The sequence below is a fragment of the Centruroides sculpturatus genome, unplaced genomic scaffold (assembly GCF_000671375.1).
Source record: "Centruroides sculpturatus isolate CEXI.00-Female unplaced genomic scaffold, Cexi_2.0 scaffold202, whole genome shotgun sequence".
NCBI lineage: Eukaryota > Metazoa > Arthropoda > Arachnida > Scorpiones > Buthidae > Centruroides > Centruroides sculpturatus.
Genome location: NW_019384441.1, coordinates 184,220 through 201,938, shown reverse-complemented (window position 1 = coordinate 201,938; position 17,719 = coordinate 184,220). Strand labels below are relative to the sequence as shown.

Here is a 17,719-nt window from a genome sequence, read left to right as displayed (position 1 = left end):
ACAAAATTACTCTTAACAGGCATAGATACTGGCAACCCATATGCACATGTTAAGTTTTCATTGTAAATTTATGTACAAAGTATAACAGAGTGAGAGAGAGAGAGAGAGAGCTTATATATCCAGATGTTTTGTTTATATAAATATATAAATATATATATATATATCACACATATACACACACATACAAGCATACACACATAACACATACCACCTCCATCCAGGGACTTGGCCCTTTTTACATATGAAAATTAGTATATAGTGCACTAATTTGTGTTGTTTTGGGGAACTGCCAGTATATTAGTGGATAATACAGCCCGAAGCTGTTGGATGCAGACCATTGAGCCTTAACTGGAAACTGGAATTTATTTTGTGTTCAAGTTAAATTTTAGTAGCATGATTTTAAAATATAATTTGTTCAGAGTTTAATATAATTAAAAATATCATATAATCAACTTCTTTATCAGAGTTATATTATTATTTTGGTCATTGCACCAAATGTTTCTCTATTGTAGATCGGTTGATTGTATAGATATCTTGATACATGTTATTACAAATTATATTATATGTTGTAACTAAAGAATAGCCTTTATGGCAATCATAAAGAATTGTTATTAATATTTTCACTGCTGACAATCAGCAGAAAAGTTTTATTGTATATCTTTCCTCTGAAAATCTTAAATTCACAGTTTTTTGACAATGATATATCATTGTCTATCTTTTTGCACACATTATTGCCTGTACTTTAACATCTACTTCTGTACTGATCATTGAATGTTTGCAGAAAAATAATTGCAGAAGCACCATTAAATTTCTCTTCATCAAGTTTACATTTCTTGTTTTCAATTTGTATATATTTGACAGTGTTCTAAACAAACAGTTACATTAGTGAACATATATTTTTTTCTCAAACTTTCATTCCCAAAACTTAAAGATTTTTGTGTTCTCATTCTGAATCCCTCATGAAATGGCTGTTGAGCCATGTTTGCACCTTGCCTTCCCTACAGAAGTCAAAGAAAGTTATACATAAATGAAATATTTTTTGTTATAATATTTTGAAATTTTAACTTGTGCAATACAGTAGAATAGAAAATAATAATATAGGAAATAAATATTAAGTTTTAGAAAAATTAAATCTTGGATATAGTGATTTTTTTATTTTTTAAATATTTTTATTAAATATTATTTATATTTATCAAAAAGTAAAATATTTTACAAACATTTATTACTTGTTACAAATTCCATAAAACATTTATGTTTTAAATTTATATTACTGAATTTTACTTAAAATATGGTATAAATTACATTATATATATTTTTAATCATTTTTAGAGTCGAAAAGTTTTAAAATTTAATTATGTAATTCTCATATATTGTATAAGTTGTTATCTTATGTGCCCCATAAAGTATGAACATAATATAACAATTCTTAAAAATAATTTGAAAATTATTAATTTTACAAAATTAAAATATTTTTTAATGGGAGTTTTTGCATTTTATTATAATGGGGGAGTAATCCCTTGTATTTTATGGCATTACTATTGATGCATTTAAAATAAATAAATTAATATATTGAGTTCTTTTTTAAAATTTCATTTTAAATTCATAACAATAGAGGGAAAAATTATATTTAAAAACTTCAAGATACATTCTGTAAAAAATTTTAATTTATATTTTATAACAAGCAATATTGTAATAATCTATATTTAAAATTATAATATAAATATAACAAAAATCATTATTTGGGGCATTTAGAACATTAAAGTTTATGAAGAATAAAATAATTAAACTGATAAACATTATTATTATTATTATTATTATACAGTATATATGAATGCATGTTTTAATCTTTAGAAAAATATAATTGTTTTTATAAAAAACATTAGCATTTTAAAATATAACTTAAAAATAAATGTTAAAAAATACTCTATTGATTTCAGATATATTATCTCATCCTATTCTAATGAATATCCATGTCAAAAGAGAAATTATTCTAATTATAAAGTTAAAAATGGAGATTTTATTAAAAACGTGAATTATATCCTGTATAATGAAATAAACTATAACAGACTTTGAGTTTACTTATTAATAAAAACGAAAACAAAAAGCATATTATAGCATTTAAACACTTCAACTGAAATAAAAATACATTTTAAATGTAAAATTCTTTAATTTGCGCTTAAATTATTTTTAAAAATTTCAAATATTTAATTTATTAAACTTTAATAAAAAGCACACTGTATTGCATTTTAATAGCTGAATTATTTTGCATATATTTCACTTCAATATAATGTCCTTGATTCGATTATGTATTTTTAAAAAATGAATTGAAATTTGATAAATAAATCATTCGTCAAAATAATCGAACGCAACAATATATCCTACAAAATAATGAAAGCAAATATTATATTACGAAGTCCACTTGTTTCGAACTATTTTTAAACTTTCGTTTTAGATTTTTCTAATATGATTTTAAAAAATTATCATTAGATAATGATTTCAATTAAAAAACTTCAGCTACTGAAAAATCGTTTACATATAAGTAATCTCGATGATGATATTATTAAGGAAGATATTTTTGTTCAGGTAGGTCAATTAAAATAATAATTTTCTATAAAGTTTTAAACAATAACTACAAAATTACGAATTAAAAAAAAAGTTTACATAACTTGAATAGATTATCGATAAAGAAAGAGTCATTAAATTTTCAGTTGTTGGTAAGTTATATTTTCAAAGTAATTTTAAAAGCTTTATAAAAAAAATAGTCCATTAATTTATATATTATTTACTAAATTGTGAAAATCTGTTCGGACTTTGAGTTATAAATTAAAACCGTATAAAATTCTCTTACGCATTTATGCTTAACTTGCGTTTTCTTATTTTTCTCGATAAAATTTAGAAATCATATATAAAGTTATCAAAGGATATTTTTAAAATACAGGTAATTTTTTACATGAATTATTCGAAGCCTTATATCGTATATTGAGTTGGTTAAAACCAAATTCATAAAATCCAATTTAAATACTTAGAAAACAAAGATTTTCGCTTGAGGAATTGTAATTCAATCATGGAATAAATTTACGTTAAATATTTTATTACAGGAATTTTTGTCTGAATGGAAATTTTTTTCGATATCTTGAATACTTGTATAATAAATTGTTCGTTCTTTTAGGTTTAACTAAGGATTATTTACTGATTTTGACTGTTATAAATTTTTGCAAGACATGTTTGTGTAACAGGATACCCAGCTGGAAAAGAGGATGCGCCTTGCTGAGGAAAGTCCCGTTAACTGATATAATAATTAACAAAAGTAAAAAACAAATTGTCATCAATCAGAATCGAGAAAATAAGCGTTTATATTTATTAATATTACCTAATTTACCCGGATTTGTTTGGTATGAATGGTGTGACTTTCTGCATGCGTTTAAAATGGAATTTTCTAAACCGCTCCGTGATTCTTATAAAATTATTCATGGAGTATCAAAGTAAATAAATTTTGCTATGCTTTTAATATAAGTAATGATAAAATTTTAATATTAAAATCTACATCAAATAGTTTATTTCTGTTGGAAATTTTAAAAATCATAAATTGTAATTTTTAATTTTATCATCATCATAAAGTTATTATTCAGAAATTATAATACATATGTATTGCTTTAAAAATGAAATGGAAAAAAAATTTAGTAACTTCTAATAATAATAATTCAAAATCCATATACAGTATCTATTTTTTTTTTCAATATGTACACCACTCCAGGTATATACCACAAATCACGTATTACAGATAAAATTCCGACAATAACTGGGACGTCCTTACAGAAGTAACCATCAGAAGACAGTAGATAAATGTTGATGCCGAACAGTGCCGTAACTAGGCAGGTGCAACAGGTGCACCCGCACAGGGCCCACTTGGAAGGGGAGCCCAAAATGCATGTATTTGTTTTATTATTCTCCCAAACCTAATTAATTAAGGAGACTAATTGCAAATTCTTGCACAGGGCACAGGAATAGCTAGTTACAGCACTGATGCCAAAGATTTTATGGAAGACTATGCTTTTCTTCTGTACTTTTTGCAAAGTGGAAAGATAGTATAATAGATCTTGACGTCTGGATAGCCAAGCTATTTGGGCACTCTGGAAATCCGAAATGGAATTCGGGCGGGTCGAAAAACCCCAGTAATTTTTGAGGTAAAGCCCTGACATATCCGTTAGGATATATCAGGGTAATTATCCTGACATGGTGAAGGATCAGGGTAATTATCCTGACAACCGGATCCTGACATATGGTGAAGGATCAGGGTAATTATCCTGACAACCGGATGGTGAAGGATGAGCCCTGACATATCCGTTAGGATATCTCAGGGCTCATCCTTCACCATCCGGTTGTCTCATTGTGCTCTGGCCGAATATATATTGCGCTTTAGTGATCACAGAGCGGGAAGAATTAAATTAAAGTAACGGCTCTTGAACTAGAATATTTAGCAAGCAATACAATTAAACAATTTTATGTTGTTATTTAATATAAATTACAGATCATTAATATGAATACAATTTTTATAGATATCTTCAAGTGTATTCTTACTTTGATTACGAAAAAATAAAATCGTATTCCAGATTAAATGATGATGATAAAGAACGTAAAATAATTCCAATTAATCGTTTTGGTCAAAATATTAATGAAAATTGCATTTTTACTTTATATTTACCCGATCCTACAGTACCAGATATATCTGATCAATTATTTTTTCTTTCTCTCCATTCTTCGTAAGTAAATTGAAATAACTGCAAAAATTGCTGATAGAACTGAATCATGTTTGTAATTCAAAATATGATTTATTTCGTAAACTAGAAATATATTTGATTATTTTGTTATAAAATAGTTAAATATTTCTGAATAAACATTTTGAAATAATTATCTAGATGTATTACGTTTCCATTGAATGGAATAAAGCCAGTTCCGATTTTGGATATCGGAACCAGTTTACTGATAAAAAGAACAACTTGTGAATTAACTCATTTACGAAAATGTAATTCGGAAGTAAAAATGTCTGAATCTTTTAATTTGCGTTCTTATGTCTATGCGTCTTTGGAAGATTTAACTCCTAGTTTTATAGAGAGAAAATATTATTTATCTCCTAATTTAAACTCCTCTTTCGATATTTGGATGTTCGACGAAAATCCTTTGCTTTCTTTTATTGGATACAGTTCGAATCGGCTGAGTCGACGATTAATGTATAAAGATAGAATTAAAATAATGAGGTAAGAATGTTTGCATTTTAAGACAGATGTGGAAGTGAAATTTGAAAATTCATAATATGAGCTAACATTCATTTTTGCGAATGTTTAGAATGCATTTTATAAATTCGACATCGAAACAATGGACTCGTGAAAAAATACAGTCTATACAATATAAAATCAATAAAGGTAAATAATTTTTTTACTGAAATTTTTTAATTTTAAAAATAAATCTATAAAATAAAATGTAATGGAAATCTAATATTTCTATAGCTGTAGGTCGCGCTTTTTTTGCTTCATTATAAAAGATTTATTCTTAAAAATATTTACCGTCATGTAGTGTATGTGATGGTTTTTGAGTTTTCATTCTCCACCCTGTGGACACACAACCTTTCTAATCAAGATTATCGTGGGTTTGGCCAGGTCCACAATGGGAGCGACCGGTATTGAGGGACAATGTTCGAAATATTTGGGACGAACCTCCCATGAAAAATTCCTGCAGTTTTCCGACCACCTGGATTCAAACTAGTTTCCCAGAACGATAGATTGATGCCTTCGCTGCATCAGTCATCCGGCTGACCTAAACATTAGATACATTCCAATATGCATCAAACGGCGCATCGGTGACCGTGATGTAGTAAAATGTGTCCGATATTCGCCAATGAGTTCATCGGTGCAGCGACTCACCATATCCACATCGCACTCATCGGCTGTGGATATGGTGAGCTCTGATGAAACAAAATGGCCGCTTCGTGGTTATATAATTAGTACCATTAATACCATTTTTACTACTCGCATGTATTTAATCATAATTTATTTTGACAAAATAAGTGTGCAATAGCCAATGTAGCGCTGTTCGCTTCTGGCATCTTGTCGGGTTGCCAGATGTTCCAGTAAAAGCTTATTAAATCGTTTACCAGTGCATCGTTGTGGCTCAAATTGATGCATACTGAAATGTACCCATTAATTCTGTTGAATTCAAAGTGATTTTGAACTAGTTTGAAAACCGATTTGGCATCTGATATTTAACCAGTTTTGGTAAAAACCATTTTTTAACTAATTTCAAGGACTAGCTTGATGGTATAAGACAATTTGGACGATCTGACAAGGGAGAACTTTTTATGGGAGGCTGACTCATATCTACACGTAAAGAAAACGAGGAAAACGTCACGCTGTCACCTCTGTTGTTGATGCGCGAATTCACGACTAACTATTAATGGTTTAGTTCAGTTGGCCACTGGCCAATCTAAAGAATTTTCTGTTTTTGTCAGTAGTTGTCCCATTATACTCTATGCTATAAATCAGACGAAATTCGTATTTTTTAAACTACAAAATATATCCATATAATTTCTACACACTCAAAACTATTGTCATAGATGTGTAAGTACAGTAGAGCCTCGATTATTCGACCCCCGATTAACCGACCGTCCTAGTCTGCAAATTCAAATGTCCGCTAGTGATGTGGCGCTACAATATTTGGCTATGTCTTGGTTACTTTAATATTATTTTTACGTGTTTAGCTGGCAACACTCATTCGACATGAAAGGGAGCCAGTATTTAAATGAGGCTTAATTTTCTAATTTTTAACGATGCAATAGCGACGATTATTATTTTAAAAAAATTGTTGTTAGGCTTAACATCGATGAAAATTCAATGCGAAGTAGATTAATAGCGATATACTAATTACATGGGATATAATAATATACTACACTAATAATGGATTTTTTCATACTTTTCGGTTATCCAACTTTTCAATTATCCGACCAACCCCAGTCCCCAATTGAGTCGGATAATCGAGGCTCTTCTGTAGTAGCAATCAGCAATAAGTTGACCATTCTACTAACTGTAAAGCATACAAGTTTCTAATATATTGCAACATTTTAATTTGTACAATTATTATGGATTATACACATGAATATACTAATTTTAAAAGCATTTGTGATACATGGTTTTTCTTTTTTGTTTAAACTTTTTCCGTCCTGTGGGCACAAGAGGGCCTCTTTTTAGCATGCCCATTATGGGTTCCGCCAGGCCCACAATGGGGTGGCCGGATGGCGAGGGACGGGGTTTGACATATCCGAACGGATCACCTCCCGAAATTCCTGGGGATTTTTCGTCCAGATTCGATCCCGGGTCTCCCAGAACGGTAGGCTGCCACTTTGACCCTCGGCCATCCGGGCGTCAGTGATACATGGTTTGAGGCCCACCAGTGGCCAAGCGGTCTTCGTATCCTGAACACTGGGAATTCGGTCGTGGGTTCGCGCCTCGTTCGGACGGGCTGGCCACGCGGAGTTTTCCGGGTTTTCTCCACGTCTCTAACGCTTAAATAGGGGCCAGTTTCCCTTAAAAAGACCTCCCGGAAGGCATCCCCCCATAGGCAGATCGCCCAAGTGTTGCATTGCCATAAATTAACAATCGATGCATGGTTTGATAGGTATAAGAATCTATTGCTTTTTATTTGAGTTTACAGACGTGCAGAGAATTAGAATTAATTAAAATTTTTGACAGTATTTTGTAGTTTCATCTTTCGGTATGATTTAGCCCATTTAGTTTTTAAAATTGGTATATCACTATTGTTTGTTTAGTTAAGTTATGGCAACGCAACACTTGGCCCATCTGCCTAGAGGAATGCCTTACGGGAGGTCTTTTTAAGAGTAACTGGTCCCTATTCAGGCGTTACAGACGTGGAGAAAACCCGGAAAACCACGTGGCTAGTAAGTAACTCACGATCGAACTCTGTGTTCAGGAAACGGAACCGTTGGCCATTGGTGGGCCTCGGTATATCAAAAAAAGCTTCCAATATAAAATGGCACAAACAAAGATAAGATAAAATTTTAAGAATTAATATCAAATTAGTGTAAGCTATGTTTTTAAATATAATCACAATAAATGATTCAAACTGTTTGAAATTCGTCTCTCTCTCTTGACTTGAACCTTTTTATCAAACCTATTATGGGTTCGNTGATGTTTAATGCATTAGTTCTCATAAATAGGGAGAGCTGTTTAATAAAATTCTGAAATTAAACATGCTCAAAAATTATGCAAAAACTTTAAATTCGATAGTACATTTTTATATTTGTTGTTATTTTTTAAAGTTTTCCTTATTTAAATTATATATATATATATAAATATCTATATTTATGTATCATTTTAAAATTAAATTTATGAGAACCTCTTGTTAGCAGCATCATGAAGTACTGTCTGATACCTTACCTGGTGTACAGATTGTACAGATGTTGAGATAGAATGGATTTGGTTAAGAATTTAATAGTTATTAGATAGAACAACTGGTGTTAGTATAAAGATACTGGTTGTTAGCCAAAATTGCTGAATAAATCTTACTTTGCACATTTATTTTGTGCCCTTTTTATAATATAAGGTTCTAAACACTATTAGCAGCAGACTGATAACCAGTTATCTGAAGACTAATACTGGATATTAGGCAATTATCTTCCCTGCCTGTACAAAATTACTCTTAACAGGCATAGATACTGGCAACCCATATGCACATGTTAAGTTTTCATTGTAAATTTATGTACAAAGTATAACAGAGTGAGAGAGAGAGAGAGAGAGCTTATATATCCAGATGTTTTGTTTATATAAATATATAAATATATATATATATATCACACATATACACACACATACAAGCATACACACATAACACATACCACCTCCATCCAGGGACTTGGCCCTTTTTACATATGAAAATTAGTATATAGTGCACTAATTTGTGTTGTTTTGGGGAACTGCCAGTATATTAGTGGATAATACAGCCCGAAGCTGTTGGATGCAGACCATTGAGCCTTAACTGGAAACTGGAATTTATTTTGTGTTCAAGTTAAATTTTAGTAGCATGATTTTAAAATATAATTTGTTCAGAGTTTAATATAATTAAAAATATCATATAATCAACTTCTTTATCAGAGTTATATTATTATTTTGGTCATTGCACCAAATGTTTCTCTATTGTAGATCGGTTGATTGTATAGATATCTTGATACATGTTATTACAAATTATATTATATGTTGTAACTAAAGAATAGCCTTTATGGCAATCATAAAGAATTGTTATTAATATTTTCACTGCTGACAATCAGCAGAAAAGTTTTATTGTATATCTTTCCTCTGAAAATCTTAAATTCACAGTTTTTTGACAATGATATATCATTGTCTATCTTTTTGCACACATTATTGCCTGTACTTTAACATCTACTTCTGTACTGATCATTGAATGTTTGCAGAAAAATAATTGCAGAAGCACCATTAAATTTCTCTTCATCAAGTTTACATTTCTTGTTTTCAATTTGTATATATTTGACAGTGTTCTAAACAAACAGTTACATTAGTGAACATATATTTTTTTCTCAAACTTTCATTCCCAAAACTTAAAGATTTTTGTGTTCTCATTCTGAATCCCTCATGAAATGGCTGTTGAGCCATGTTTGCACCTTGCCTTCCCTACAGAAGTCAAAGAAAGTTATACATAAATGAAATATTTTTTGTTATAATATTTTGAAATTTTAACTTGTGCAATACAGTAGAATCAAACTTTGACAATTAATATNATAAACTATAACAGACTTTGAGTTTACTTATTAATAAAAACGAAAACAAAAAGCATATTATAGCATTTAAACACTTCAACTGAAATAAAAATACATTTTAAATGTAAAATTCTTTAATTTGCGCTTAAATTATTTTTAAAAATTTCAAATATTTAATTTATTAAACTTTAATAAAAAGCACACTGTATTGCATTTTAATAGCTGAATTATTTTGCATATATTTCACTTCAATATAATGTCCTTGATTCGATTATGTATTTTTAAAAAATGAATTGAAATTTGATAAATAAATCATTCGTCAAAATAATCGAACGCAACAATATATCCTACAAAATAATGAAAGCAAATATTATATTACGAAGTCCACTTGTTTCGAACTATTTTTAAACTTTCGTTTTAGATTTTTCTAATATGATTTTAAAAAATTATCATTAGATAATGATTTCAATTAAAAAACTTCAGCTACTGAAAAATCGTTTACATATAAGTAATCTCGATGATGATATTATTAAGGAAGATATTTTTGTTCAGGTAGGTCAATTAAAATAATAATTTTCTATAAAGTTTTAAACAATAACTACAAAATTACGAATTAAAAAAAAAGTTTACATAACTTGAATAGATTATCGATAAAGAAAGAGTCATTAAATTTTCAGTTGTTGGTAAGTTATATTTTCAAAGTAATTTTAAAAGCTTTATAAAAAAAATAGTCCATTAATTTATATATTATTTACTAAATTGTGAAAATCTGTTCGGACTTTGAGTTATAAATTAAAACCGTATAAAATTCTCTTACGCATTTATGCTTAACTTGCGTTTTCTTATTTTTCTCGATAAAATTTAGAAATCATATATAAAGTTATCAAAGGATATTTTTAAAATACAGGTAATTTTTTACATGAATTATTCGAAGCCTTATTTCGTATATTGAGTTGGTTAAAACCAGATTCATAAAATCCAATTTAAATACTTAGAAAACAAAGATTTTCGCTTGAGGAATTGTAATTCAATCATGGAATAAATTTACGTTAAATATTTTATTACAGGAATTTTTGTCTGAATGGAAATTTTTTTCGATATCTTGAATACTTGTATAATAAATTGTTCGTTCTTTTAGGTTTAACTAAGGATTATTTACTGATTTTGACTGTTATAAATTTTTGCAAGACATGTTTGTGTAACAGGATACCCAGCTGGAAAAGAGGATGCGCCTTGCTGAGGAAAGTCCCGTTAACTGATATAATAATTAACAAAAGTAAAAAACAAATTGTCATCAATCAGAATCGAGAAAATAAGCGTTTATATTTATTAATATTACCTAATTTACCCGGATTTGTTTGGTATGAATGGTGTGACTTTCTGCATGCGTTTAAAATGGAATTTTCTAAACCGCTCCGTGATTCTTATAAAATTATTCATGGAGTATCAAAGTAAATAAATTTTGCTATGCTTTTAATATAAGTAATGATAAAATTTTAATATTAAAATCTACATCAAATAGTTTATTTCTGTTGGAAATTTTAAAAATCATAAATTGTAATTTTTAATTTTATCATCATCATAAAGTTATTATTCAGAAATTATAATACATATGTATTGCTTTAAAAATGAAATGGAAAAAAAATTTAGTAACTTCTAATAATAATAATTCAAAATCCATATACAGTATCTATTTTTTTTTTCAATATGTACACCACTCCATGTATGTACCACAAATCACGTATTACAGATAAAATTCCGACAATAACTGGGACGTCCTTACAGAAGTAACCATCAGAAGACAGTAGATAAATGTTGATGCCAAACAGTGCCGTAACTAGGCAGGTGCAACAGGTGTACCCGCACAGGGCCCACTTGGAAGGGGAGCCCAAAATGCATGTATTTGTTTTATTATTTTCCCAAACCTAATTAATTAAGGGGACTAATTGCAAATTCTTGCACAGGGCACAGGAATGGCTAGTTACGGCACTGATGCCAAAGATTTTATGGAAGACTATGCTTTTCTTCTGTACTTTTTGCAAAGTGGAAAGATAGTATAATAGATCTTGACGTCTGGATAGCCAAGCTATTTGGGCACTCTGGAAATCCGAAATGGAATTCGGGCGGGTCGAAAAACCCCAGTAATTTTTGAGGTAAAGCCCTGACATATCCGTTAGGATATATCAGGGTAATTATCCTGACATGGTGAAGGATCAGGGTAATTATCCTGACAACCGGATCCTGACATATGGTGAAGGATCAGGGTAATTATCCTGACAACCGGATGGTGAAGGATGAGCCCTGACATATCCGTTAGGATATGTCAGGGCTCATCCTTCACCATCCGGTTGTCTCATTGTGCTCTGGCCGAATATATATTGCGCTTTAGTGATCACAGAGCGGGAAGAATTAAATTAAAGTAACGGCTCTTGAACTAGAATATTTAGCAAGCAATACAATTAAACAATTTTATGTTGTTATTTAATATAAATTACAGATCATTAATATGAATACAATTTTTATAGATATCTTCAAGTGTATTCTTACTTTGATTACGAAAAAATAAAATCGTATTCCAGATTAAATGATGATGATAAAGAACGTAAAATAATTCCAATTAATCGTTTTGGTCAAAATATTAATGAAAATTGCATTTTTACTTTATATTTACCCGATCCTACAGTACCAGATATATCTGATCAATTATTTTTTCTTTCTCTCCATTCTTCGTAAGTAAATTGAAATAACTGCAAAAATTGCTGATAGAACTGAATCATGTTTGTAATTCAAAATATGATTTATTTCGTAAACTAGAAATATATTTGATTATTTTGTTATAAAATAGTTAAATATTTCTGAATAAACATTTTGAAATAATTATCTAGATGTATTACGTTTCCATTGAATGGAATAAAGCCAGTTCCGATTTTGGATATCGGAACCAGTTTACTGATAAAAAGAACAACTTGTGAATTAACTCATTTACGAAAATGTAATTCGGAAGTAAAAATGTCTGAATCTTTTAATTTGCGTTCTTATGTCTATGCGTCTTTGGAAGATTTAACTCCTAGTTTTATAGAGAGAAAATATTATTTATCTCCTAATTTAAACTCCTCTTTCGATATTTGGATGTTCGACGAAAATCCTTTGCTTTCTTTTATTGGATACAGTTCGAATCGGCTGAGTCGACGATTAATGTATAAAGATAGAATTAAAATAATGAGGTAAGAATGTTTGCATTTTAAGACAGATGTGGAAGTGAAATTTGAAAATTCATAATATGAGCTAACATTCATTTTTGCGAATGTTTAGAATGCATTTTATAAATTCGACATCGAAACAATGGACTCGTGAAAAAATACAGTCTATACAATATAAAATCAATAAAGGTAAATAATTTTTTTACTGAAATTTTTTAATTTTAAAAATAAATCTATAAAATAAAATGTAATGGAAATCTAATATTTCTATAGCTGTAGGTCGCGCTTTTTTTGCTTCATTATAAAAGATTTATTCTTAAAAATATTTACCGTCATGTAGTGTATGTGATGGTTTTTGAGTTTTCATTCTCCACCCTGTGGACACACAACCTTTCTAATCAAGATTATCGTGGGTTTGGCCAGGTCCACAATGGGAGCGACCGGTATTGAGGGACAATGTTCGAAATATTTGGGACGAACCTCCCATGAAAAATTCCTGCAGTTTTCCGACCACCTGGATTCAAACTAGTTTCCCAGAACGATAGATTGATGCCTTCGCTGCATCAGTCATCCGGCTGACCTAAACATTAGATACATTCCAATATGCATCAAACGGCGCATCGGTGACCGTGATGTAGTAAAATGTGTCCGATATTCGCCAATGAGTTCATCGGTGCAGCGACTCACCATATCCACATCGCACTCATCGGCTGTGGATATGGTGAGCTCTGATGAAACAAAATGGCCGCTTCGTGGTTATATAATTAGTACCATTAATACCATTTTTACTACTCGCATGTATTTAATCATAATTTATTTTGACAAAATAAGTGTGCAATAGCCAATGTAGCGCTGTTCGCTTCTGGCATCTTGTCGGGTTGCCAGATGTTCCAGTAAAAGCTTATTAAATCGTTTACCAGTGCATCGTTGTGGCTCAAATTGATGCATACTGAAATGTACCCATTAATTCTGTTGAATTCAAAGTGATTTTGAACTAGTTTGAAAACCGATTTGGCATCTGATATTTAACCAGTTTTGGTAAAAACCATTTTTTAACTAATTTCAAGGACTAGCTTGATGGTATAAGACAATTTGGACGATCTGACAAGGGAGAACTTTTTATGGGAGGCTGACTCATATCTACACGTAAAGAAAACGAGGAAAACGTCACGCTGTCACCTCTGTTGTTGATGCGCGAATTCACGACTAACTATTAATGGTTTAGTTCAGTTGGCCACTGGCCAATCTAAAGAATTTTCTGTTTTTGTCAGTAGTTGTCCCATTATACTCTATGCTATAAATCAGACGAAATTCGTATTTTTTAAACTACAAAATATATCCATATAATTTCTACACACTCAAAACTATTGTCATAGATGTGTAAGTACAGTAGAGCCTCGATTATTCGACCCCCGATTAACCGACCGTCCTAGTCTGCAAATTCAAATGTCCGCTAGTGATGTGGCGCTACAATATTTGGCTATGTCTTGGTTACTTTAATATTATTTTTACGTGTTTAGCTGGCAACACTCATTCGACATGAAAGGGAGCCAGTATTTAAATGAAGCTTAATTTTCTAATTTTTAACGATGCAATAGCGACGATTATTATTTTAAAAAAATTGTTGTTAGGCTTAACATCGATGAAAATTCAATGCGAAGTAGATTAATAGCGATATACTAATTACATGGGATATAATAATATACTACACTAATAATGGATTTTTTCATACTTTTCGGTTATCCAACTTTTCAATTATCCGACCAACCCCAGTCCCCAATTGAGTCGGATAATCGAGGCTCTTCTGTAGTAGCAATCAGCAATAAGTTGACCATTCTACTAACTGTAAAGCATACAAGTTTCTAATATATTGCAACATTTTAATTTGTACAATTATTATGGATTATACACATGAATATACTAATTTTAAAAGCATTTGTGATACATGGTTTTTCTTTTTTGTTTAAACTTTTTCCGTCCTGTGGGCACAAGAGGGCCTCTTTTTAGCATGCCCATTATGGGTTCCGCCAGGCCCACAATGGGGTGGCCGGATGGCGAGGGACGGGGTTTGACATATCCGAACGGATCACCTCCCGAAATTCCTGGGGATTTTTCGTCCAGATTCGATCCCGGGTCTCCCAGAACGGTAGGCTGCCACTTTGACCCTCGGCCATCCGGGCGTCAGTGATACATGGTTTGAGGCCCACCAGTGGCCAAGCGGTCTTCGTATCCTGAACACTGGGAATTCGGTCGTGGGTTCGCGCCTCGTTCGGACGGGCTGGCCACGCGGAGTTTTCCGGGTTTTCTCCACGTCTCTAACGCTTAAATAGGGGCCAGTTTCCCTTAAAAAGACCTCCCGGAAGGCATCCCCCCATAGGCAGATCGCCCAAGTGTTGCATTGCCATAAATTAACAATCGATGCATGGTTTGATAGGTATAAGAATCTATTGCTTTTTATTTGAGTTTACAGACGTGCAGAGAATTAGAATTAATTAAAATTTTTGACAGTATTTTGTAGTTTCATCTTTCGGTATGATTTAGCCCATTTAGTTTTTAAAATTGGTATATCACTATTGTTTGTTTAGTTAAGTTATGGCAACGCAACACTTGGCCCATCTGCCTAGAGGAATGCCTTACGGGAGGTCTTTTTAAGAGTAACTGGTCCCTATTCAGGCGTTACAGACGTGGAGAAAACCCGGAAAACCACGTGGCTAGTAAGTAACTCACGATCGAACTCTGTGTTCAGGAAACGGAACCGTTGGCCATTGGTGGGCCTCGGTATATCAAAAAAAGCTTCCAATATAAAATGGCACAAACAAAGATAAGATAAAATTTTAAGAATTAATATCAAATTAGTGTAAGCTATGTTTTTAAATATAATCACAATAAATGATTCAAACTGTTTGAAATTCGTCTCTCTCTCTTGACTTGAACCTTTTTATCAAACCTATTATGGGTTCGGCTTAGTGTCGCCCACTCCGAAAAAATACCTGAGAGTTTTAGACCCATCCGGATTCGGGCCCGTTATAGCTGTAGACTGAAACCTTATTCCTTTGGCCATCCGACCATCGAAATTATTTGACTGACGAAAATATATTGCTTATTAATTTATTTATATCTATTAATTTATGATTGATTAATTTATTATTCATTTTACTGACAAAATGATTGTCATTGACGTTCGAATGGTTGAACGTTTAAGGTTACAGCCCATCTTTGGGTGATCGAAAACCCCAGGAATTTTTTGGAGGGTGATTCGTCTGTATATGTTGGGCCTCATCTCTTACCACTCGGCTGTCCATTGTGGGCCTAGCCGAACCCATAATGGGCTTGCTAAAAAACAGATTTCCTAGTGCCCACATGGCGGAAAGAATTACAAAAAAATCAAGTGATTCTAATTTTGTTGCAATCAAGATGTTAGGAAATATAAATTTTTAATATTATTCGACACATTTATATAGAACATCTTAAGAGTTTACTCTTCATCCACATCGTTCATGGCTACACCCAAAGGTAACAGAGGTAAATGTAAGTTTGCGCGTTCTAATTTTGGGTCTCATATTGTCGGTTCTAATTATTCTACTGGAACAAATATCCTTAAGATGTCGAACCATTACATTATGTCTTCCAGCGTCTTCGTAGAATAAATCTGGATTCCCATTTGTTTTCGTGAATAGTATTGGTATAAGTGGCATTCCTTATACTTCATCCATAATTGTAACAACCTGTATGATACAGGTTTTTACAATTATATTCACGGAATGAATATAATTGAATAGAGAAATATATGGAAAGAGGCAGGCGGAATAGCGTTTATACGTGCTATGCATCGGATTAAGTAATCAGTTCTTAAGTTATATGTTGAAATTGAAATTTTTACAAAATATATTTTACATAACTAATATAAATGTACATTAAATATTATTTTTTCCAGCCATAAAACTGATATATTCATGTATTCAGTCTAAACTAGAGAAGAATATATATTTGAAAAACAACAAAATATTACATCTAGCGTGGATAAATGAAATCGATGAAAATGTACTTTTTAAGAAAAGATATGAACTTACTAAATCATCAACATCAGTCAATCAGTCACTCCAAATTTTGGATATGCCTACAAAATTGTTAGCAAATGAAATCACGTTAATTGATACAAATTTATTTTTATCTCTTAGAGCAGAAGAACTTGCCAGATTAATATTTAAACCATCATCAGTTAATTCGGTAACAATATCTAAATTTTTAAAGTTGTATGTATATATGTAGAGAGAATGATGATAAATCTTGTGAGAATATATGTATACATAACCTGAAATAAATAAATATATATTTTCAGATAACTTGTCCCAACTTATGTCAGTTATTGAAATTTTACTTAAAAATATCTCATTTAGTAAGCTATCAAATTGTTCAATCAAATTTAAGAAAACAAAGAGTGAAGGTTATATTGAAAGTAATCGAGGTATTTATTTAAAATTACAGTTTTTAAATATAATCACAATAAATGATTCAAACTGTTTGAAATTCGTCTCTCTCTCTTGACTTGAACCTTTTTATCAAACCTATTATGGGTTCGGCTTAGTGTCGCCCACTCCGAAAAAATACCTGAGAGTTTTAGACCCATCCGGATTCGGGCCCGTTATAGCTGTAGACTGAAACCTTATTCCTTTGGCCATCCGACCATCGAAATTATTTGACTGACGAAAATATATTGCTTATTAATTTATTTATATCTATT

General features: G+C 31.1%; 2 protein-coding genes across 4 annotated transcripts; both read left to right on the top strand.

Moving 5' to 3' along the window:
- Positions 1-2,395: 2,395 nt before the first annotated feature.
- Positions 2,396-8,157, top strand: LOC111620162. Its single transcript, XM_023362038.1, has 7 exons — positions 2,396-2,583; positions 2,675-2,714; positions 3,170-3,482; positions 4,557-4,760; positions 4,917-5,255; positions 5,344-5,420; positions 7,817-8,157. Exons 1-7 carry the CDS (start codon positions 2,491-2,493, stop codon positions 7,951-7,953), a joined length of 1,203 nt encoding a protein of 400 aa, XP_023217806.1. The 5' UTR covers positions 2,396-2,490; the 3' UTR covers positions 7,954-8,157.
- A 1,985-nt stretch (positions 8,158-10,142) lies between these two features.
- Positions 10,143-17,422, top strand: LOC111620160. Of its 3 annotated transcripts, XM_023362033.1 has the most exons (8): positions 10,143-10,330; positions 10,422-10,461; positions 10,917-11,229; positions 12,304-12,507; positions 12,664-13,002; positions 13,091-13,167; positions 16,913-17,231; positions 17,318-17,422. In XM_023362033.1, exons 1-8 carry the CDS (start codon positions 10,238-10,240, stop codon positions 17,319-17,321), a joined length of 1,389 nt encoding a protein of 462 aa, XP_023217801.1. In that variant the 5' UTR covers positions 10,143-10,237; the 3' UTR covers positions 17,322-17,422. The 3 variants fall into 3 exon arrangements, with proteins under 3 accessions (XP_023217801.1, XP_023217800.1, XP_023217802.1); XM_023362032.1 differs by lacking the exon at positions 17,318-17,422 and having other exon boundaries at positions 16,913-17,293; XM_023362034.1 differs by lacking the exons at positions 16,913-17,231; positions 17,318-17,422 and adding an exon at positions 15,564-16,906.
- Positions 17,423-17,719: the final 297 nt, after the last annotated feature.